Raw genomic sequence first — 25,175 nt, 5'->3', positions numbered from 1 at the left:
CTCCTGTTTGCACACCTCTGGCCATTTGGAAGATTATGTATTATGCTACAAATATTGTTTTCCCAAGAGCCTGTATGGTATAGTGGAAGGAATATGGACTTGCTAATTAAAAACAAATTAAATCTCTGACTTCTTAAAAATAATAATTATGCTGAGTGACAGAAGCCAGACCAAAAAAGAGTACATACTCTATGATTCCATTTATAGAAAATTCTAGAAAATACAAATTCATCTATAATGATCAGTGGTTGCCAGGGTAAGGTGGGGGAGGGGCAGGGGGAAGCAGGAGGATGAGATTCTGAAGAGTCACAAGGAAACTTTTGGGGGAGTGATGGATAAGTTCATTATCTTGATTGTGGTGATCGTTTCATAGCTATATACAGTATCAACACTTATCAAATTGTACCCTTTAAATGTGTGCAATTTATTGTATGTTGACATATACCTCACTAAACAGAAGAAAAAAAGACACAGATCCCAGGGCCATATCCCCGAGATTCTGATTCAGTAGCTGTGGGTGGGATCTGGATCCCTTCAGCTGTAACAAGCTCTCCAGGTGATACTGATGATCAGTCAGATTGGGGGACCCTGGGTGCGAGTGCAGACCAGCGCTTCTCAGTCTTGAATGTGCATCCAAATCACCTGTGGACTTGTTCACCCAGATTCTGATTAGCAGGTCTGGGGTGGGACCCAACATCCTGCATTTTAACAAGCTCCCAGGAGATACCAATGCTGATGGTCTGTGGACCACGCTTTGCCCAGAGCAAGGGTAGAGAAACTAGAATTATATTACATATGAAGGAATCTTGAAAAAAAGCTGAGCAAGAAAGGCAGTAGGTGGGAGGAAACTTTTGGAGGTGATGGATATATTTATGGCACAGATTGTGGTGAGGGTTTCACGGGTGTAAATCAATCTCCAAACTCATCAAGTTGTATACATTAAATATGTTCAGATTTTTGTATGTCAGTCATAGCTCAAAAAAGAGATTAAAGAAAAAAAACATGTTACATCAAATCTCCCCCTAACCTCTTCATGTATAATTTCTTTTTTGAATATTAGTAAAGTTTATTCTTCCTAAAAAAAAAAAGAAAGAAAGAAAGAAAGGCAGTGGGCCAAGCAGTGGAGGGTGAGGAAAGGCAATCTTGCATGTTCCAACTTTCTTTGGGCCATTGTCATGTTTTAGGAAGGGTACAGTATGATCTGACCTGTGTTTGAGGAAGGTGACCCAGGCAGCAGTGTGAAGGATAGACAGGAATCCATATAGATACCCGCCGAGAAGCTATTGCAAAAACAGGCAAAGGATATGAACAGGTTATTCACGTTCTCTCCTCTGAAACTGGGGCAGGGTTGAGTCCACAGGTTGAAATCAAGCTGTGGGGGAAACAGGGGTGTAGATGCTGAAGCCAGGAAGGGCCTGACCATCACAAAAGGCTTTCAAGGGCAGGAAAAACAGGTGTGTGCAGGAACAGACGTAGAAAGTGGAAAAACAGGATCCACAGATGCAGGAGGGAGGTAGGATGGGGTGCTATGTCACTAAGCCTTGCCCATTCTATCTCATGACTGCTTCCTGCTCTCCATCCCCACTGCTCGAGGAGGCTGGCAAAGTTTTGACTGGTAAAAAAAATTTGAGCACTGCAGTGGGTCGGATTGTGTCCCCCAAAAAGATACGTTGAAGTCCTAATCCTCAGCTCCTCCAAAGATGACCTAATTTGGAAATAGCATTGTTGCAGATGTGATTAGTTAAGATGAGGTCATATTGGAGTAGAGTGGGACCCTAAACCAATATGGCTGTGTCCTTATCAAAAGAGGAGACAGGGACACACAAAGGGAGAATGCCATGTGACAATGGAGGCAGAGATTGAAGTGCCACAGCTACAAGCCAAGGAATGCCAAGGATTGATGGCCACCACCAGAAGCAAGGAAGGATTCTCCCCCTCAGGTATCAGAGGAGGGAGCTTGGCCCTGTTGACACCTTGATTTCAGACTTCAAGCCTCCAAAATTGTGAGACAATGCAATTCTGTTGTTTTAAGCCACCCACTTTGCGGTACTTTCTTATGGCAGCCCTAGGAAACTAATACAACCATCCGCTGTAATAGAGGTACATTTACTTACTTATAAATGACATATGTACTATGACACTAGTATGTTTTTAAAAAAACACAAAAATAGAATTTTTAAAGGATGAGACATATTGATTACACAATATTTTAAAGTCATTTTTACTTTATTAGTAGTATAAAAAAATCTTTTCAAGCCATGAAAAGACATGGAGGAAAGAAATACATATTACTACGTGAAAGAAGCCAATCTGAAAAGGCTACATACTATATGATTCCAACTATATGACATTCTGGAAAAGGCAAAACTATGGAGACAGTAAAAAGATCAGTGGTTGCCAGGGATTAGGGGTCAGGGAGAGGGATGAATAGGCAGAGCACAGAAGATTTTTAGGGCAGTGAAAATACTCTGTATGATAGTATGATGGATACATGTCATTATACATTTGTCCAAAACCATAGAATGTACAACACCAAGAGTGAACCCTAGTTTTTATGAACTTGGGTGTATCACTGTAGGTTCATCAATTGTAACAAATGCACCTCTCTGGTGGGGGATGTTAATAATGGAGGAGGTTAAGCTTGTTTAGGGACAGGAGTGTATGGGAAATCTCTGTACCTTCCTCTCAATTTTGCTGTGAACCTAAAACTGCTCTGAAAAAACAATGTCTTTAATTTAAAAAATTCTTTCAATGAGCAGTGTTATTAAATAAGCTCCATTATTTTTTAAAATCTTAGTTAAATATCATGGCACAGAAATGCAGATATACTTCTAAGCTCAGTTATTTTTCTATAGAAATTTTCTCTTAATCCCTGTCATAGCCAAAATATAAAATTAAAAAGTGATGTGTAGTTTGGGGCCGGCCCAGTGGTGAGCGGTTAAGTGCGCGCTCCGCTGCGGCAGCCCGGGGTTCGCCGGTTCAGATCCCAGGCACACACCGACACACTGCTTGGCAAGCCATGCTGTGGCAGCGTCCCATATAAAGTGGAGGAAGATGGGCACGGATGTTAGCCCAGGGCCAGTCTCCCTCAGCAAAAAGAGGAGGGTTGGCAGATGTTAGCTCAGGGCCGATCTTCCTCACAAAAAAAAAAAAACTGATGTGTAGTTTAAAATGGAAGAATTGCATCTCTGGCTGAGCTTAACTCCAATTATGCAAAAATTTTGTTGTAATTTGGCTACTATGTACCGCCTTCCCTAATGTCAGTCATTTGTTCTTGCAAACTAGTCAGAAAGTGTTACAATAAATAAGTTTAAAACCCACTAAAACTCTTCACTGAGAAATTTTAAAACAGATTAGGAAATTGTTTCCCCACTTTTTAAGTGTGAACTTATAAGAGTTGTTGCATCATTTTCAAAGCAGCAAAATCGCATAATGATGGAATAATTTCCAATGACCAGTTTTCAAAATGCCCTTTTCATTGCATGAGAATTTTTGGAAAAGCAGTTACATTCTTACTCCGTGAGAGAAAAATGCTATTATGTCCTGAAAGCAACATATTTTGTATTTGTTTTTTCAACATCTGTTAGATAGCTTACTACTGAAAGCCTTTTGATATCACAAAAAAAGCCAGCAAATTAGACACCAATCATTTTGTGAAAGAAAAATGCATAAACTAATCTTAAAAATGAGCAAAAAAAGAGGAATCACTCTAACTGACCTCGAGAGTTATTATATAGCTACAGCAGTATTGACTATGTGGTATTGGTGAAGGGATAGATACATTGATCAATGGGACAAAAAGGAGAACCCAGAAATAGTCCCACACAACTACAGCCAACTGATTTTTGTCAAAGTTGCAAAAGCAGTTCAATGAAGGAAGAACAGTCTTTCAACAGGTTATTCTGGAGTGATTGGATATCCACAGACAAATAAACAAAAAGAACCTCAATCTAAACCTCACAGCTTATACAAAAATTAACCAACTCAAAATGGATCACATATTTAAATGTAAAGTATAAAACTATAACTTTAGAAGACAATATGGGAGAAAATATTCAAGACCTAGGGCTCAGTAAAGAGTTCTTAGACATGACACCAAAAGCACAATTCATATAAGGAAAAATTGATAAATTGGACTTCATCAAAATTAAAAACTATTGGGGCCGGCCCAGTGGCACAAGCGGTTAAGTGCACATGCTCCGCTGCAGCGGCCCGGGGTTCGCCAGTTCAGATCCTGGGCACCCACCAACACACCACTTGTCAAGCTATGCTGTGGCGGCATCCCATATAAAGTAGAGGAAGATGGGCATGGATGTTAGCCCAGGGCCAGTCGTCCTCAGCAAAAAAAAGAGGAGGATTGGCAGATGTTAGCTCAGGGCCAATCTTCCTCACAAAAAAATAAATAAAAACTATTGCTCTATGAAAGACCCTGTTAAGACAATGAGACAAGCTACAGACTGAGAGAAAATATGTGTAAACTACATATTCAATAAAGAACTAGGATCTAGACTATATAAAGAACTCTCAAAATTCAACAGTAAAAACAAAAAATCTAATTAGAAAATGAGCAAAAGACATGAACAGACATTTCACTAAAGAAAATATACAGATGGCACATAAGCACATGAAAAGATGTTCATCATTAGTCATTAGAGAACTGCAAGTTAAGACCATGATGAGATATCACTACACACTTAGGAGCACAGCTAAAATAAAAAATAGTGACAACACCAAATGCTGGTGAAGACATGGAGAAACTGAATCACTTATACAATGCCTAGAGGAATGTAAAATGGAACAGCCATCCTGGAAAACATTTTGGCAGGTTCTTAAAAAACTTAATAGGGGCCAGCCCCATGGCCAAGTGGTTAAAGTTCTGCATGCTCTGCTTCGGCAGCTGGGGTTCAAGGGTTCATATTCCGGGCACAGACTCACTCCACTCATCAGCCATGCTGTGGAGGCATCCCACATACAAAATAGAGGAAGGTTGGCACAGATGTTAGCTCAGGGCTAATCTTCCTCAAGCAGAAAAAAACTAAATATGCAACTACCATACAACCCAGCAACTGTGCTCTTGAGCATTTATCCTAGAGAAATGAAAACTATGTTCACAAATCTCTGTACTTATGTTCACAAAAACCTGTATACAAATGTTTATAGCAGCTTTATTTGTAATAGCCAAAAGCTGGAAACAATTCCAATATCCTCCAATAAACAAAAGGTTAAACAAATGTACATCCATACCATGGGATGCTTCTCAGCAATAAAAATGAGTGAACTATTGATACATGCAACAACCTAGATGAATCTCCAGAGAATTATGCTGAGTGAAGAAAGCCAATCCCAAAAGGCTATATACAGTCATGCACCACATAACGATGGGGATATGTTCTGAGAAATGCATCGTTAGGCGATTTCATCATTGTACGAACGTTATATAGTGTAGTTACACAAACCCAGATGATATAGCCTACTACGCACCTAGACTATATGGTACTCTTATGGGACCAACTTCCTATATGCAGTCCGTCATTGATCGAAACGTCATTTTGCGGTGCATGACTGTAATGTATTATTCAATTTATATAACATTCTTGAAGTGAGAAAACTATACAAATAAAAAATAGATTAGTGGTTGCCAAGGGTAAAGGAGGGTGTAGGGGTGGGAGGGAAGAGAGGATAGCTTGTGGTGCTACAAATGTTTTGTACCTTGACTATATCAATGTGGATATCCCAGTTGTAGTACTGTACTATAGTTTTGCAAGCTGTTACCATTGGGGGTAACTGGTTAAAGGGTACATGGGACCTCTAGGGATTTATTTATTACAGCTGCAGTATAAATCTATAATTATCTCAAACTAAAAATTTTAATTTTTAAAAAATGTTTCCAATAAATAAATAAATGGATGGATGGGAGTTCTAATATTTTCTGCCCACACCATAATGTATCATGTTATGCACACCTAGATATATGTGCTGCTAGTCCTTTCTCAATCTTTGGGCCCCTTTCACTTTTCTCTACATTCTTTTGAAGTTATCTTTCTTAAATGCAAATTTGATCATGTTACTTCCCCAAATTATTAGTCTGACACATAAGGGCCTTCATGATCTGCCTTTAGGCCTTTACTCGATATATGCACCTGGGCACCAAATTACTCGCAGTTTCCAATTGTGCAAAACCCTGTCTGACTGTGAGACACCTGAGGATGGGCACAATGACTTATCTCTATATGCTTATCCTATCTCTAATATCTTATCTCTAATGCTTACCAGATTCCCTAGCACATATTAGGAGTAGAATAAATCTTGACTTAAATAAGAAGCCCATTATCAATGTTTGTTACCTCTGCTTTGTGTATCACCTCCTAAGGGTCCAGAGGTGTTGATTCTGTGTTACCCTCAGAACACTAACCTGCAATCACTCCTGCCAGGTACACCAGCCCCACTCGGAGGCCTTTGTGGACCATTTCCAAAGGAATCCCCAAAATGAGCTGCATAATGAGATTCCCCAAGATGTGCTGAACTCTGCAGAGACAAACACAGTTGTCAAATATTACGACTAACCCAGGCACTTATTTCCTTGGGAGATTAACAGGCGTTGATGGGTTGTTTCTAGTGAAGGACTTGCTTAACTTGAATTCCATCTTCTAATTTTCTTTGGATGACTTTTTTAAAAATAAAATCTTACGTGGAGCTTCCATATGCAAAACAGATAAAAGGACATTTTAGAAGTATACATTTATTTTATAAGTTCTGTTTTATAACAGTTACAGATAATATCAAAGACACAGCAATGAGGCTGGTTTAAGGAATAGAAAATTGAAATTAGGTTTAGATGACAATTGCCATCTTATGTCAGCCTCAGCATCTGATTTTGTTTCAGTTGCACAGTGTTGAGACAACCCTAATTCACTTCTATTGAGTTTAAATTTCAATAGGTCTTGTTAACAACTTGTCTTGCAATCTCAGGATCTTCTTTAATAAAACAGAGATGGCAGGAGAAAAATCATTCCCAGTTTGACATTAAAAATTTAAAACAAACAGTTTACCAGAATGAAAAAAAGAAAGTTTACCTAGTAACATGAGCTAAAGTTGGTATCCCGCATGTATTATGATTTGGCATATAACATATTTGAGTGCAGGCGTTTTTTATTATAGTTTTTAAATAGGTCAAAATATTTTTAAATGAAATTCATATTATTTTGCTTGTCAAACCCCAGAAGCATCTCTGGAGAATCTCTGAATGTAATTTGGCAAATTCCCACATTAAAGTAATTCTTAGTTTATTTGCTATGTAGCATAATGCTTTTTTTTTTTTTTTCTTAAGTTTCAGGTTAAACCAAAAAGTTAAAAAACAAAATAGATGTTGGATCCTCCACAAAGTGCAGCAGCTTTTGTTTTAGTTTTAGAGATTGTGTTTTTGCATTATAGTTTACTTAACAAATATGCATCAGGTCATCGAAGAGGTTCTCTGGGCATACCCTGCAGAACAGGTTACTTACCTTTATGGCCACGTGTGCACCCAGCCACAACTATCACTGTCCAAGCCATCTTCAAAGACATATGAGAAGTAACATGTAATTCAGCACAGAATAGTCTATCAAGGACAATTATACTAGTCTTATGGAGATGGCAGACGTAAAGGGGATTTGGAAGCGTGTACTTTGTGAATCTGAACAAGCAGGTCAAAGAACTCCATCACATCCTGTCCTCGGAACAGCTTGAAGACAAAGTGACCAATAGCACAGAAACCCTAAAGAATCACCCCAAGCACTCTTTCTGCTGCTCAACAGCAAAAGTAGAAGTGGCATAAAGATGAGACCCTGTCATATACCTGAAATAGAAATACTAATTTTTTTATCCAAATGTTATCCACCCTTCAAGGTCCAGCTTGAATCCATGTCATCTGTGAAGCCATCCCCATTCTCATCTTTCCCTCTTTCTGTTTATGTTACTGTAGGTAATCCAACGTCCACTTCCTCATGCCCTGTCTACCCCCTCCAGCGAGGCTGGAAGAGCTGACGTTGACTCCCCAGCCTCTCTTAGCCTGGGGTAGCCATGTCACACAGCTCTGGCCAATGAGAAGCAAGCAAGAGCAGCGCTGCTAGGAGACTTTTAAGAGAGCTCTGTCCTGACAAGAGGGATGGATGTCACCACTACCTGGTACTGCCTCTTCCCCTCCCCGCTTTGAATGCAGAGCTACAGCAGCCAACTTGCAACCATGACAGAAGGGCCAAGGGAAAAGCAGAGATGTCAGCACAGGACCAAGAGTCCTGGCTTCATTCAACTGATGAACCAACCACCTATCTTTGGGCTTTGGGCTTCTTTTATGGGAAAAAATTAACCTCCATCTGTTTTAGCCCCTAGATTTCTTGTTACTTGCATCCAAAAGCAATCCTAATTTATACAACCCCATATGTCACATGTCTTACACAGCCTTGCAAATTCTTTTTGAGTGTCTTACTATATGTCAGGCACTGTAAAAATTATATTATAAACATTATATCATTTAATCACAGCAACCTTAGTAGGCAGGTACTATTACCCCATTTTACAGGTGTGGAAACTGAGGCACAAAGAGATTAAATAACTACTGTGTACTATAATAGTTTACTGCCTTGCATTACTATTTAACTGACTATTCCCCCTTGTAATTTTGAAGTCTTTGAGTGCAGGAGCCACATTTGCTCTGAGCATACTTGTTAAATGGAAAACCAAACTGTGGAAATATCCACAGAAACTGGGCAATTAGCAATTTTGTCCCTGTCTTGTCAAGCCTCTGGGCCCTGTGTCCTGCCATGATGCCTATTTAGCCACCAGCCAGAGTCGTCCTTCAAGGTCCAGGGCTGGGTAGGTCGCATAGACAAAACTGGTCTCATCTGAAACCCCAGGAGTCCACCAGAGACGTGGGACCAGCAGCAAGCTACTCACGGTCTGCAGTGGGCATGGTGAATCATGGATTCCGAGCGAGGTCATAAAAGGCTATTAGCATTTAAGAAATTATAAGCAAACTAAAAGGCAGGCACTGCACCGCCTATTGCTCGTATTATTCCAGATGGACAACAGTATCAAACACTCATCAAAATGCCCATGATTTAATTTTTTTAAGTGTGTGGCAGAGGTGGGGAGGGAGGACTGATGATTCATATCCTCAAGGGAACGTTTAACAACATCGAACAACTTAGGGAACACACTTTTGGTTTGGTAATGATTTGGTCTCTTCTCATTAAGATTCCTACATAAATACTGATGTTAGGCAGTTACAATGCAATATAAGGTACACTAGATAGAGTTAGCACTAATGGGTTGAGGTCCTAGATCCACAACGTAGCTGTGTGACACGGAGCAAAGTGACCACATCCCCTAAGCCTCAGACATAAAATGGCAGGAGTAATACCTGCCTCCTAGGGTTGCTGTGAGGATCAAACAAGATGATGGACGTGAAAGTACCTTATCAATGATAAAGCACCAAACGAATGTTAAGGGTTACAATACTTATAGTCACCTCTGACATCAGTGACTTAATGGTCATTCCTTACCCGGCATGTACCAGCATGTATGAGATAAACCTCCAGGCTTCCTCCCTCTTCTCAGGACTGTAGATAAAGGGACTCTCCAAGATGCCTGTGTCCAACGTGATCCACTGCTTCTGAGGCTTCCACACAGCATAGTAAATAAACACTGCCAGCTGACAGGGAGGGGCAGACATGAATGTTAAGCACACCTTCTGCAGAGAGTGGCCCTATTAAAGCTCACGGGCACTAACTTTGTTTCAAATGCTTAGCTCTCAAGTGAGCCACTCCCTAGCATGTGCTCAGAAGATGGCAGGAATTACATTTCCCTGCCGTATATCTGACCATGTAACTATGCTCATATCCTACTTCCTCCAGTGGTTAGGAGCAGCCCTAGACCAAATTGTAAAGAAGACTCTTCTCAACTTCCTTTCCCCACTTAAATACCCACTGCCCTCGTCTTCCTACCCCCACCATTTGGTCTTTCATTTACAAGTTAATATAAAATTAAGTCACTGCTGGCTTCCAAAGACTAGAATAGGAAAAGAGAAAAATAGTAACTTGGCAGTGGAGAAACCTGGCAAACACGACCTTAACCAAGTGATGCAAGTTCATGTTACCAGGGATGTCATGAGGATGTCCCTTATTCCCTGATGTGATGTGATGAGAAGGGCCCGTCACCTCTGTGGTGCTCTTCCCCAAAACCCATAACTCCAGTCTAATCATGAGAAAAACATCAGACAAACCCAGACTCTGGGATATTCTGCAGGATACCTGGCCAGTACTCCTCAAGACTACCAAAGTCATGAAAAACAAAGACTGAGAAACTGACACAGATCAGAGGAGACTGGGGAGATATGACAACTAAATGCAGTGTGATACCCTGGGGTGGAGGGTACAAGATGGACAGAAAGAGGACATTAATGTAAAAACTGGTAAAATCCAAATAAAGTCTGGATTTTAGTTCGTAGTACATAATATACCATTGTTAGTTTCTTAGTTTTGACAAACATACTACGGAAATGTAAGATATTAACAATGGGAGAAATTGGGTAAAGGGTATAGAGGAAATCTCTATACTATCTTTGCAACTTTTTTATAAAGCTAAAATTATTCCAAAATAAAAATTTTATTTAAGAAAATTTTTAATAAAAAAACTGATCTTTCTGTGAGAGGCAGATATCTCAGCACCTGCTCCAAGACCCTTCTATGGAAAACTGCCCTCTCCACAGCACCGACTCTGGCAGTCATGTTTGTATCATGTGACCTCATCCCATTCTTCTCCAATCCCCTGCTCCACCACACACCGCTGACTGACCATGGGCAGGCCAGCCAATCCACAGGCTGGGAGGATAACATGGGGTATCCTCTACATGGGGTAGGGTGCTGAGAAGCAGAAAGAATCCTGATGGCTTCCTAGCAGGTTGTCTCACAATAAAACCCCTTGAAAAAAATTCAGAGCTACGTCCCTCCAACCAAAACAGCCTTGACAAAAGCTTCTCCCAGGAGTGTTTACACATTAGCCTCATCTTTGAGCCATAAGAGGCTAGATCCCTGTGATAGTTAATTTTATGTGTCAACTTGGCTAGACTGTGGTTCTCAGATATTTGGTCAAACATTGTTCTAGATGTTTCTGTGAAGGTATTTTTTAGATGAGTTTAACATTTAACTCAGTAGACTTTGAGTAAAGCAGATTACCCTCTATAATGTGGATGGGCCTCATCCAATCAGTTGAAGGCCTTAATAGAACAAAGGAAAAGGAAATTCCTCAGAGGAAAAGGGAATTCTACCAGCAGACTGCCTTCGGACTGCAGCTGCAACTCTTACCCCCTAGGTCTCCAGTCTACTGGCCTACCCTATAGATTTTGAACTTGCCAAGCCTCCACAATCACATGAGACAATTCCTTAAAATAAATCAATCTCTCTCTCTCTCTCAATAAATATGCATGTGTAGATAGATAGATAGATAGATAGATAGATAGATAGATAGATAGATAGATAGATAGATAATGCGTGTGTGTGTGTATTGTATGAGTGTGTATGTGGGGGGGGGGTGGGGGGGCACATCCTACTGGCTCTGTTTCTCTAAAGAACCGTGACTAATACAGTCCCTGATAAGGAAGGTGAGGCATCAGTGGGAATTAAGAGGATTACATTAGGGACTTCCTAATGTCCCTGAAGTCACAACCCACAGGTAGCCATCCTCTGCCAATTCTTTTATGAGACATCATGGTGTGGGGGGAAAAGCTAGGTATGATGAGGCTCAGGAGAAGCCCAGTCCTGGCCCAATCACTAAGTATGTGACTTTGGGCCAGTTATTCCACCTCTCTAGGCCTTGCATTCTTTTCTGGAAAACAAGAGGGCTGACTAGATGAGAGTCTGAAAACACACTGCATGCTGCCCACAGTAGACATTGTTAGAGGGTCCCATTTTTTTCCTCCTGAAATTTGGAGGCAGGCTATAACTCTTCTAAACATATGCCTCCAGACAGACCTTATCAATCAATCCAAGTTGGTTCACGAGATCAAACGAATTTGAAACTCCAAGATTATTGGTTTCTAAATCCCCCACCAACTAAAATGAAATGAAGCCACTGAAATTGTAGTCATTGCTGGGCCGGAGTTTTGGTTGAAAAATAAAACTCAACTTGTGGCTGAAAGTGACTGGGAACATAGGAAAAACCTGGGAAGAGAGCTCCAGAGAGGGTGAGGCTAAGTTTTGTGTGTGCCCTACTTGCAACCAGTGAGCTCTCTTCTTATATGTTTTCTAGTCTCTTATCTAGATCTGATCTAAACCCCCAGTTTGTTTGCAAATCCCCAGTGGTACGTGCACTAGTGCCCACCACCCAACATACTTACCTCGGCAATGCTGATGGAGATGATGAACACCGGGGGTGGGAGGCAGTTAGCTCTCTCCAGGTATGTTCTTCGGACCTCTTCAGGAAGCATCCATTTTGAGACAATCCTGTGGACTTTTTTATTTTTGAAGGACTCTTTACCTCCCTCATCCTCTCTCATCTTCTCTTCCTCCAGCTCTTCTTTCATGGCTCTATCCATATTTAGATTCATAACCTCCATTTCCAAGTCATGAGCAGCAGCCATTGTCCTGGGTCCTGTCTCCACCTGAAAGATACATGAATGTCAGGGAAAAACAGATGACCCTATAGTCTTCAGGCCATGGCTCTTTCCTAGGCTCTCTGGTTCAGCCATTGGTTTTCCAAGGTCTTTACTGTGCATTAATAGAAGGGAACTGAAGATCTGGTGCCCAAATACTCATAATATCCATATATTCATCACCAGTGTGTAACTGTGACAAAGTACGAGGGACTCCTCAAATGAGGGAGAGGGTTCCCAGGGGTCACTTCTGCTTTCCTCTACTGCCACCACCCAAGGGGAAGGACTGGAGCCTTAGAATGGCAACACTATCTCATATACCCCTTCCTTCCCCTCTGCCACCAACTTTCAAGTCAACCGTTAGTGTAAGAGATGACTTTGCCATGAGGTGATGCATCTCAGAACCCAAACTATGCACACTGCATAACTGAACTCAGTTTTTCTAGTTTAAGTGAGCAGTCTCCTTTCCCTTCTTGGTTTCATCTTGCTTCTACTCCCAGGTCTCTGATTTCTGATTTGGAATCAAAAATCATTTATTGAGCGTCTACTGTATACCAGGCACTATGCTAGGGACTGTCACAGCTATTGACTAACCGGACTCTAACAACCCCAGGAGGTAGGGATTTGTGGCCCCATTTACAGATAAAAGACTGAGCTTCCCACCCACCCACCTCCCAAAAAACCACATAACTTTCTTAAGATTCAAACCTACATCTTCTCTTTCTAAACTATCAGAATCCTTTCTAAAATACCACCACTGCCCTTTCTGTAGCACACTTGAGATAAGAAAGCCATTCCTTACTGGTTCTCTAGGTACAGCGTCAACACCCTTGTTAAAACACATCTTCCCAACAACTCTCTGACACCCGAAACTCTTGGCTGAGTTCCTACTAATTTCCTGACCCAGTATTCCCTTGAACTCAATCCTCAACATTCAATCATTCAAGCGTTTATTCAATACATACCTATTGGATACCTACTATGTATCACGCTACCATCCCTATCCTAAAATGTTTACAATGTAATGCAGGAGACAGAGGTTAATAAAAATTACACAAATAATTATATAGTAATTACAGATACCAAGCAGGTGCATAGGATATGGGGGCAGCACATCTATCACAGTGAGGCCTGATTTAAATACTCTTTTCTCTCCCTGTGCCATGGTGCTATCTGTACTGTCCTTCTCCTTTTGGTTTGGTTCTGTTATTTTTTTACTCCTGGTTAAACTACTTAAAGCACTCAATCGAATGTTTCCATGGTCAAAAAAAAAGGTGGGGGGGTGGCTTGAATATATTAAGAGAAAAAAATAATGTTGCAAAATAGTACAATCAAACTTTTGTAAAAAGTAATGTACTAACACACACAGGAAGAAATCTGGAGAATTAAAATTCCCATGATTATATCCGCATGGTGGGATTTCACTAGATTTTTGCCCTCTATGTGGGAGTGGGTCCATATTTTGTGGAGCCTGAAGCTTAAACAATTTGGGGGGTTTTCTCTGGAAAAAAATATAAAATTAAAATTACAAAATAAAAAATTACATAAGTAGATACATGGCCTTGGAAGGAGCCTGTGTGAGTAAGAGGCTTGAAGCTTACACTTTATTAGTTTCACGAGAAATCCACTTGTGTTTATATTTGATTTTTTTTAAGTATTACTATTTTAATTTTAAAATCAGAGAAAGTCATATTTATGAGACCGTTGCTTGACCCTAAAGTCTCAACCACTGTACTATTTCTCCCCTGCCCTTTGTGGCCCAATGTCTTAAAGGAGGGGTTTCTATCCACTAACCATCTTGTCATCTGCATCCCCCAGTGAAACTGCTCTCGTGAGTTACATCCTTCAAACAAATCCACTTCAGTAGTGATGCAAGAGTCCTAACAATGTACGCAGAGCAACCTTGGCATTTCAAAGCACATCCCGTCACAAAATCTCATGTACTCCTAGAACAATCCGTGAAAGTAAAGAGAAGAGAAGCAGTATGTTCCCACTTCTCCTCGTCTTCAACCTTCCTAACAGGCCTCCCTGCTGAAATCCCTTCGTCCCCATCTCAATCCCTTCATCTCAACCATATTGCATTCACTGACTTCCTTCTCCCACTCCCCAGCCACAGGCATCCTTTCCGCATGCTTCAACGACACTCTCGACGGTCTCATCCTACAACTGGACTTCTCTAACTGGATGAAGAAGGGCATAGTGTAAAGGTCACTAGAGGACAGGAACACAGGCTTTGATGCTAGACAGACCTGGAGAACGGCCACGTCTTATTCTGCTTTGCAGCCCCAGTCAATAGCCCTGGGCCTCGTACCATGAGCCTAGAATGGTGGTCGCCAGGGGCAGGCAGGAGATGGGAATGGGGACAGAATGTTTAATGGGTACAGAATTTTAGTTTGGGAAGATAAAAAAGTTCCGGAGATGGAGAGTGGTGATGTACAACAATGTAAATGTAGTTAACGCCACTGAACTATACACTTAAAAATGGTAAAAATGGTAAATTTTGTTACATATATTTTACCACACACACACACAAAAACTAAGCAATAATACTAAACTTTCAAGGTCATTGTGAAGACTAAATAGAATATAGTGTTTGTCACCAGTATGTGCTTAATAAGTGGTATCTAACGCTACTGATATTTTCAGCTTGGCCTAATGTATCTAAATTTCCTAAATGATCCAAAGTAAAGTTTTTCACTGAAATTTTTTTTTAAAGCATGAACCATGGAGCCGTATAACTGAGATTAAAACACACCTCAACTGTGAGTAACCTTAGATAAGACACTTCAATTCTCTGAGCTTCAAATTACATTTTTAAAAAATTGTGGTAAGGGGCCAGCCCGGTGGTGTAGCAGTTAAGTCGCGCATTCTGCTTTGGCTGCTGGAGGTTCACTGGTTCGGATCCTGGGCACAGACCTACTCACTGCTCATCAAGCCAGGCTGAGGCGGCGTCCCACATAGAAGAGCTACAATTCAACTGTGATACACAACTATGTACTGGGGCTTTGGGGAGAAAAAAGAAAAAGAGGAAGTTTGGCAACAGATGTTAGCGCAGGGCGAAGCTTCCTCAAAAAAAAAAAATTGCGGTAAAATACACATAACAAAATTTACCATTTTAATCATTTTAAAGTGAACAATTCAGTGGCGTTTACAATATTGTGCAACCAACGCCACTATTTAGTTTCAGAACTTTTTCATCACCCCAAAGAAAAACCCCATACCCATTAAGCAGTCATTCACCATCCTCCCACCCCCTCCAGCCCCTGGCAACCACTAATCTGCTTTCTGTCTCTGTGGACTTACCTATTCTGGATATTTCAAATATCCAGGCCTTTGGGTCTGGCTTCTTTCACTTAGTAAAAGTCTTCAAGGTTCATCCGTGTTGTAGCATGTGTCAATACTTCATTCTTTGTTTTATGGCTGAATAATACTATGTTGTATAGATAGATATACCACATTGTGTTTATCTATTTATCTGTTGAAGGACATTTGGATTATTTCCTCCTTTTGACTACTGTGAATAGAGCTACTGTGAACATCCCTGTACAAGTTTTGTTTGAACACCTGTTTTCAATTCTTTTGGGGTACATACCCAGGAGCAGAATTGCTGGGTCATATGGTAACCTTATGTTTAACTTATTGGGAAACCCTTAGACTCCATTTTAAAGTGGGAATAATAACAGCACTTACCTCATAGCATTGCTGGGAAGATTACCTGAGATAATGCATGTAAAGCATTTAGGATAGTATCTGGCATGGAGTAAACACTCTATAGTTGTTAGTTATTGTTGGCTATGGAAGGATGGGTGGGTATGTGGATGGATGGATAGATGGAAGGGATTGCTGATCAGATTGGCAACAATGAAAAAGACTGATCCATACTCATGAGGCTGCGTGGAAATGGGCGCAGTTTATGAGGTGTAAATTGATGCAGCCTCCTTGGAAGGCAATTGGGCAGCATCTGTAAAATATGAAGAGCATATACTTTTCCACAGAACCATCCTACTCCTAGAAATCTATCCTTTAAATGCATTTGGGCAAGTACACAAAGCTATATTTCAAAGACGTTCAGTGCAGAACGATTCACTGTGGTGAAAAATTACAAAGCATGTAAATGTACTTCAACAGGGTCGTTGCATTTTCCAACAGTTCTAATTCTTAGGTAGTTCTTCCTTACACTGTGCTGAAAACTGCTCACCAGCACCTCTGCTCCTGCGTCGAAGGTTTCCCTGCCTAGGGCCTCACAAAGCAATTCTAATCTAAGATCATGTTGTCATTAATTTTGCCCTGGCATGGGTGTGGCCTGTATACTCCACGGGTTCTGTAGGTTAAAGCTGGGATAGAGTCCCTGGAAGCACACTGTAGATTACCAGAATTTTTGGAGGCCCAAGTGAATGGAACAGGAGTCTCAAAACAAGTTGGCAATGATTACAACACATTATAGCCTCATAGAGATATAAAAGCGTCCATGGCTAACAAATTATTTACTTGGTCACTCTCATCACAGTATTACTCATTGAGTGGAATTCTTTACTGCACTGACTGCTTTCTTACTCACTAAGCAAAGATCATGCAGGTTTCTTGAGCTTTCTTTAATGTTGGCTTTGATGTTATGCCTCACCTCCTACCTCTTATCTGCAGCAAGTGGCTGCCAACTCTTGAAATCACGCACGTGCCCGCACACACACACGGATCAAAACTAAGTGGCACAGCTGTGAAATGTTCTCATCCTACCAGTAGAGAACTGGAGTAGATTGTTAAAAAGAATATTGGAGAAGTAGAAGAGACTCATAGCCTTCTGGTTAAAAATGGGGATGTCCGCCTGCATACCAAGTACCAAAGTCCTTCCCTTCATGGTTGGCAAGGATTCTTAAGAGGAAAAGTAGAAAGAACTTGCCTACTTCCTGACCTTATCTGGTGTAAGCATCGCTCATGTTATGAATCACGGAGCCAGTGTGTTGGCCAAGGATTGGAAAGGGCAGAGCTGTGCTCATTTACCCAGAACAGTCATTTGCCTTTTAAAAAATTTTGTAGAAAAAGAGATTTCCATAAGGAGATTTACACAGGAGACCCTTGACATTGGCAAGGGATTTTTCCAAAGACCTTTCTGGTGCCCTAATTCACTATATACCACATAGTGTCTCCTAAAATTACGTTGTAAATTATAGCCAGAAAATTTTAAGAGATTCCATTTCAGACCCTAAGTGATTCTATAAATGCAGAGTAAAGTTATTTGTAAAATTTGTGTGAGGAGTATTAACCATGTTCAACACTTGCACCCAAGGTCCCAAAGAAGAAAAGAAAAAGAAAACTGGGTTGGTAGTGCCTCTTTTCATCTTTTAGTGAAGTTCAATCTCTATCTTGAAGAGCAGTTTCTGCACTGGCTGAAGCACTCATTAAAACAACGTCCCAAGGCACTTTTCCTTGTATCTATGACATACACATGTGGATCTCTTGATACTGGAGATCCTAGACACCACTGAACTTGACATTCCATGCCAATTTATCCAAAATTTCTATTGGTGGCGAAAAAAAGGTCACTTTCTCAGACCTCTTCACTTTCTTTTCATTTCTATCACTGGCATTATCAAGGGAATTATTTTTTCGAGTCTTTTCTACTCCTCCAACAAGAAACAAAGGTTTTAGTCACTGCGTGCAGGTTACACAAAGGCTTTAACTAGCAGCAAATAGTAAAGTCACATGAGATGTCAAGGTGGATGGGCAGGCCTGGCTCACTAACCAGTAAATGACTGGCATAGGCAAAGCCAGTCATTCAACTCACATTCATTCACAATGGGCCTTTGAGGGTAGCTAATGAAATACAAAAACTGTAAGTGTTGAATCTGCAAATGTCAAGGACTTCCACAGTGTTCTTTTGCTAACACTTATATAGTGGTCATTTGTCAGTTTTCTTGGGGAATTTCTCATCTCATGAATGTTGGTGGGTGGCAGGGACCACTTCCCACTACAGAGGCTAAAAATGCCCAATCCTCACTTTTCCAGGTCCCTAAGCAGCAGCTAGGGCTCAGGTATGTGAACTAGACTTAACCAATCAGCTGCATTTGCTTAGGATTTTTTTTTTTTTTTTTTTTTTTTTGTGAGGGAGATCAGCCCTGAGCTAACATCCATGCTAATCCTCGTCTTTTTGCTGAGGAAGACCGGCTCTGAGGTAACATCTATTGCCAATCCTCCTCCTTTTTTTTTCCTTCCCCAAAGCCCCAGTGGATAGTTGTATGTCATAGTTGTACATCCTTCTAGTTGCTGTATGTGGGATGCGGCCTCAGCATGGCCAGAGAAGTGGTGCGTCGGTGCGCGCCCGGGATCCAAACCCGGGCCACCAGTAGCGGAGCGCCTGCGCTTAACGCTAAGCCACCGGGCTGGCCCTGCTTAGGATTTTTGAGGCTGGAGCTGGGGATGGGGAAAATTCTTTACAAACGGTGCACTGTAAAGCGGTAGTGTAACCGAGGGCCCTCCAGGACCAGTTCAACTGACCCCATCTCTTATCAACAGAGTGATTAAGAATTCTTTTTCAGAAAATGTGCCAAGTCGCATAGCCAGGGCATGCACAGAAGAAGAAATCTTGACCTGAAATGACAGCAGAACCAAAGATCTAGAACCAAAAGATTGGGACACGACTGGAACTTGAAAGTTGCACTCTTATCAGAAGGAAGAGATCCCTCATTCACAAAGATCCAGTATTAAAATTCCTTCCCCACTTCATCATAAATGTTTATAACCCTATCATATATGTTTAAAACCTTACCATAAATGCTTGAAGCCCACCAATCAAAACCTGTCCCGCCAGCATTTCTGCATGCCAGCCTGTTCTCCCTAACCTCTTAAATTTTGCCCCAAATCCTGAATCAGGGAGACAAATCTGAGGGCAAACACCTGCTGTCTCCCTGCAGGTCAATCTCGTAGAATAAAGCTCATCTCTTTTCCCAAAGGTTGATGCTGTAATTAATTGGCCATTGATGCACATCGGGCAAGAGAACCCCAATTTTGTGCAGTAACAGCAGCAGCAGTATCTGGTATCCAGCCTTGCCATTGGGGTCAGTGTGGCATCTGGCATCCAGTGCCAGCTGTATCTTTGACACAGGCTGCAGCAATGAGCATGCAACAGCAGCAATGGGGCTGTCTTCTCCTCCCTGGCTCTGTGATGTGATTTTGGTGTAGTTCTAGGTGCCTGGTCTCCCTTTGTTTCTGCAGCCTTCTAGTGATTTTGTAACCTACCTGTGATATTGTGATATGCTAAGAAATACATTTTCAGTCTTTGTCCTCAGTTCCGAGCTCCTAAGACCCTTGGAATTTCTTGAATGATAGGGGTGAGAGAAGCATCTTTTGTTGTTTATAATAAGCCCCTTTCACCATACCAGAGTTTATGCTAATGAAGTGACTCTGGGAGGATGGGGGCTAGCTGCCAGCAGAAACAACCATGTGATTAGAGGGTTGGAACTTTCAGCCCCCACCTCTGAGAAGAGGTCAATGGCTAGAGATTGAGTTTAATCACCAATGGCCAATAATTTAATCAATCATGCCTATGGAATGGAGCCTTCATAAAAACACTAAACAAAGGGGTTTGGAGAGCCTGCAGGTTGGTGAGCCCATCAAGATGCTGGGAGAGTGATGCACCCAGAGAGGGCACGGAAGCTCCACATGCCTTCCCACAGACCTCGCCCTGTGCATCTTTTTCATTTGGCTGTTCCTGAGTTGTATCCTTTATAATAAACTGGTAATAGTAAGTAAAGCTGTCTCCTGAGTTCTGTGAGCTGTTCTAGCAAATTATTGAACCCAAGGAGGTGGTTGAGAAACCCCCAATTTATAGCTGGTCAGTCAGAAGTACTGGAAGCCCAGATTTGCAATTTGCTTCTGAAGTAGGGAGCAGTCTTGTGAGACTTAGTCTTTAACCTGTGGGGTAGTTAGTGTCAGAATTGCTTGGTGTGGAAAACCCACACATTTGGTGTCAGAAATGTGAGTAGGAGCAGAAAAATAGTTTTTCTTTTACTACCCAATGTGCTTTCAATAAAATTCATTTACTGGTGTAATCAGCCAGAATCAATTTCACTCTCTTGCAACCAAGAACTTAACTAATATATCTGAATAGCCAAGAAACTCTTCTAAACTCTATCTGGGGTCTTCCTGTTGCAAAGAAAACTCCTTTCTCGTTATGTGTTTGGGAGACATTGTGTAAGGAGAGCACAGAAGCAAGAGATCTGTTTTCTGGTCCAGAGTCTGCCACTTCTTGGCTATGTGACCTGCAGCAAGTCCCTTCCCAGTTCAAGCCACCGTTCTCTCACCTGCACAGTGAACAGTCTGCACTAGACCACTAGTTCTCCAAACCAGCTCTGCCTTAGAATCCCCTGAGGCCATTTGTTTTTTCAACATTTGTTTTCATACAGATTCCTGGGCTCCACTACTGAAGAAACTAATTTAACAGACTTAGTAGATTTCTGACAAGTATATCAGTGAAGTGGAGGCAGCAGCACCCTTGAGAGCCACAAACTAAGGATCTCTGAGGTCTACTCCATCTCACATACTCTGTGATCTTCTAACGGAAGGCAAAGATAGTTTTACTGCTGTATTCCTTGTGCCCAGAAAGCTCCTGCCACACAGCAGGTGTTCAGAAGATACTTGTATCTAAGTAAAGGACAAACAAACTCTCTGCAACTTTTCTGTAAATCTATTCCAAAATAAAAAGTTTATTTGAAAGAATACTGTCAGGAAGGAGGAAGGGCGGAATTCTATCCACTCCACATTAACTAAGAGTCTTGTATCATTTTGTGTTGAAAAGCACCTCCCACCACCCTTTTCCTCTGCACACCTCTCCCATTATCATTCTGCCATCACTGAGCTGTCAGAGGAGACCTGCAGAGCCCACATGCCATAATGACTACAAAAGGGCTTGTCACCTATCTTTGAGGAACACCATTCCTTGTGTTTGGCACTGTGAAGACCCGAGTTCTACTCCCAGCATCCACACTTAATTTCACTGGGCTTCAGTTTCCTCAGCTGTAAAATAGAGCCCCATCTCTCCCCTCAGTATCTTACAGAATTATTATATGAATCAAATGAAATAATAAAAGTTGTCATGATAGTGAGCACGTACTGTGTGCCAGGTTCTATGCTAAACACTTTATGAACATTCTTTTCATTAATTTTCACAACAACCTTATAAGGCAGGATAACATCCCCATTTTATGGATAAGGAAACTCAGGCTTCCAGAGTAACTTGATCAAGGTTGTGCAGCCAGTGAGGGGAGGGCTGAGAAAGGAGCCCAGGGTGCCTGACTCCACAAGACTCCACATTTTCCTCTGCCCTGTGATTTCTAGGTCAAGTGCTAAAGAAGTGTACATCTTTATTTTGATTATTTTCATCCCATCCTTCCCTCTACCCTAATCTCCCTCTTCTTCCTCCAGCTCCCCAAACAGACCCAGACTAGACCCTGGGAGTTCCCAAATGATAGCTGTAGAAGAATTGGCAGGTCACCAGCCCTGAGAATGGGGCTGGGAATCCCCACCACTCCTATTGCTGCCACAGGGTGTCAAGATGGAGACAGGCATCTAGGAAAGGAAAAGAATTTGCCTCTCTGAGAACCCAAAGGACTAGGTCAGGCTCACCTTCCCTTCCGCACCTCACCCAGGAGAGCACTGCCAAGGCCACCAACCTTAGGACAACTCCTCTTTGGCAGAAGAGACTTTTGATCATTAGCTTGTGCTGCTTTCCTAGCTGCATTCAAGTGAGTAGATTTTAAATATCTGAATTGTTTTTTTATACAGCTGGCCCCACCCATTCATCCGTACCAGGCGGGCCTTTGCAGAGGCTGAGTTCAGCCTTGATGTGGCAGGGGAAACCAGGAGGCTGGGCAGCAGGCTGTGCTGGGTGTACCCAATTACTGCCCAGCTGGGCCTGGTGGGGAGGCTTTTGGTGGTATTGCTAGGCAACCTGGGTAATTGGAAAGACCACAGGTTGGGCTTCTGGGCCACAGAGATTAACAGCCTCCTTCATCACACTGCAAACCATCATTACACCCAGTTCCAGAGGCCTGCAGCAATCTCTCTGTGGTTATAGCCTGAAAGAGTGCTTTTTTAGCTACAGAAATTAAGAACTGCTTTTCGATATTATGGGTTTGTGGTTGTGGTTGTTTTCTTTTTGCTACATCTCTGAGGATACACATGGAACAAATAGGCACAAGATTTAAAAACAAAAAATGCCTTCACAAACCCCCTTTTCCAAGTTTCCCTTCTTCCTGAAGCAAAGCACACTTGCCCTCAATTGTGAGGGCAACTAAGGTAAGGACAGGCTGCCTCCTGAGGTCTCTGCATGCCCACTCTGTGTTAAAACCTCCTTCCCTGGAATCCCACAACTGTGGCTGTGGTTCAGGGTGGGGGATCTAGGGCCTTGGTCGTGTGCAAGGCCTCTCATCAGAATAATTTCTTGTGTCTTTCCCATTCAAAGATAATCATGATACCTCCCCTTCCCAGTCTACAGAACCACTTTCACCTATACAATTTCAATGGATCCTCCTAGCTGCCCTGTGAAGAAGTCATCGTTATTATTCCCATTTTACAGATGAACAACTAAGGCAAAAAGAGGCACCCATGATTACATACCTAGTCACTGCAAAGCTGGGGCACAAACCCATTTTTCTGAGGCTAGATCTTGGGCCTCTCTACTATGCCACACTGCTTCCCCACAGAGCTTGTTAAGATATTACATATAGCTTTATACCCTATTATAATATGAATAACAGTAATAATAATACTGGAGTAGAGACACAAGAACTTCATTCTGTATCTCTTACTATCCTCAACATATCATCCTTATTGACTATGGTCAGGCTTTCAAAACTGCTTCATGTACACTGAGGAATACAGTCTGGAAGAATTCCCAAAGACGGACACACTATTAACTAGGTTAATAGACCGAGCACACCAGAGCACAGGGCTGAAGGAAACCCTGACTCTCCTTAATGCAAGGAGTCGGCTTTATCTGATAGCATTATGATACTCCTGCAGTCCCTTAAGAAAGGAGGCAGAATCATTGCTTTCATTAGATATTTGTAGATATTTTTCAAAAAGGCTTTCATTGCCTCATTGACAATATTCTTAAATAGTGGTCCATTGATAATGACCAACTATGCCGGTTTGCATGGATCTAGGGATTTCTTGGGATGTGGGACTTGGGATTCTAAAATCAGGACAGTCCTGGGCAAACAGAGGACAGTTGGTTACCCTATCATAGGCCACCTAAATCAGAATTATCTGGGGGAAGTTAGGTGAAGATGGCTGGTTCTAATTCTAGGGCAGTGGTTCTAAACCTTGGCTACACATCAGAACTGTCTGAGGAGATTGTAAAAAAGTATTGATGTCTGAGCTCACCCCAAATCAATAAACTCAGAGCCCCTGGGCCTGGGCTCTGGTATTTTTAAAGTGCAACTAAGATTAAGAACTCCTGTCCTAGAGATCTAGATTCAGAGGGTCTGGGCTCGAGTCTTGCCCAGGAATCTGCATGCCTTTTTAACAGCTCCCCAAGGGATTCTTATGAACACTATAGTTTGATAACCAATAAATTCTTACATGACATGTGCATTCATTGGAAAAGCATTCCCTGAATGCCTTGCATATGTTAGGCTCTGGAAACACAAGGGAAAAACAAAAAACCAACTACCTCCTGTCTCCAGGCCCTCCCTATTCAATGGGGAATAAAGACCTATAAATTGTTCCAACACAGTATACTGTGATTTAGATTAAAAAGTGGGTCAGCATCATCAGAGTTGGTTATGGTTATTCAGTTCCCAGAAACGTAGTATGGTAGATTAAAAGCAAAACCTATTATTTGCTATTCCTCCCACTAAGAGGTAAGGTTTGTTTCCCCTCTCCTTGAATCTGGGCCAGCCCTGTGACTGATTTTGACCAATAATACATGGCAGAAGTAGGATTGGGTACTTTCCAAGGCCAGGCCTTAAGAAATCTGCAGCCCCTACTTTTGTTCCTCTTGGAATGCTCCCTCTTTGAAGCCTGACACCATAAGAAGGTTGACTACCCTGAGGCTACCATGCTATGAGGAAGGCTGAGCTACCCACATGGAGAGAGGCCACATAGAAGAGCATCAAGATTCCAGACCTATGAGTGAAGCCTTTTTCGACCTTCCAGACCAGCTCATCCACCAACTGAATATAGGCGAGTGATTGACCCTAGCTGATATCACATGGAGCAGAGGAACTGCTCGGCTGAATTCTGCCCCAAGTCCAGACCCACAGAATCATGACAAAATAAATGGTTGTTGTTTTTAAGCTACTAAGCTTTGGGGTGATTTGTTATACAGCAATTGTTGTTGTATATAGCAATAGCTACCAACATACCCCATCAGAACTAGAAGATAGGGGCTGGCCCCCGTGGCTGAGCAGTTAAGTGCGTGCGCTCCGCTGCTGGCGGCCCAGGTTCAGATCCCATGCGCACACCAACACACCACTTGTCTGGCCATGCTGAGGCGGCATCCCACCTACAGCAACTAGAAGGATGTGCAGCTATGACATACAACTATCTACTG

The 25,175-nt window shown here is 41.8% G+C and overlaps 1 protein-coding gene across 3 annotated transcripts in view; it reads right to left on the bottom strand.

The window, feature by feature from the left end:
- RHBDL2 (rhomboid like 2) overlaps positions 1–25,175 on the bottom strand; it is a 47,225-nt gene that overhangs the window by 16,586 nt on the left and 5,464 nt on the right. For all 3 annotated transcript variants that reach the window (XM_004425990.3, XM_087446243.1, XM_087446242.1), the window contains 3 exons: positions 12,371–12,634; positions 9,540–9,688; positions 6,413–6,525 (listed from right to left, as the gene is read on the bottom strand). In XM_004425990.3, coding sequence (XP_004426047.1) covers positions 6,413–6,525; positions 9,540–9,688; positions 12,371–12,613 — 505 coding nt within the window. In that variant the 5' untranslated portion in view covers positions 12,614–12,634. The remainder of the gene's footprint in view (positions 1–6,412; positions 6,526–9,539; positions 9,689–12,370; positions 12,635–25,175) is intronic.

This window comes from Ceratotherium simum, chromosome 22 (assembly GCF_057802395.1).
Source record: "Ceratotherium simum simum isolate JZ-2026a chromosome 22, ASM5780239v1, whole genome shotgun sequence".
In the NCBI taxonomy this organism is placed as follows: domain Eukaryota; kingdom Metazoa; phylum Chordata; class Mammalia; order Perissodactyla; family Rhinocerotidae; genus Ceratotherium; species Ceratotherium simum.
The sequence above is the reverse complement of the archived record's forward strand: the minus strand, read 5'-3'. Positions and strand labels throughout refer to the sequence as shown.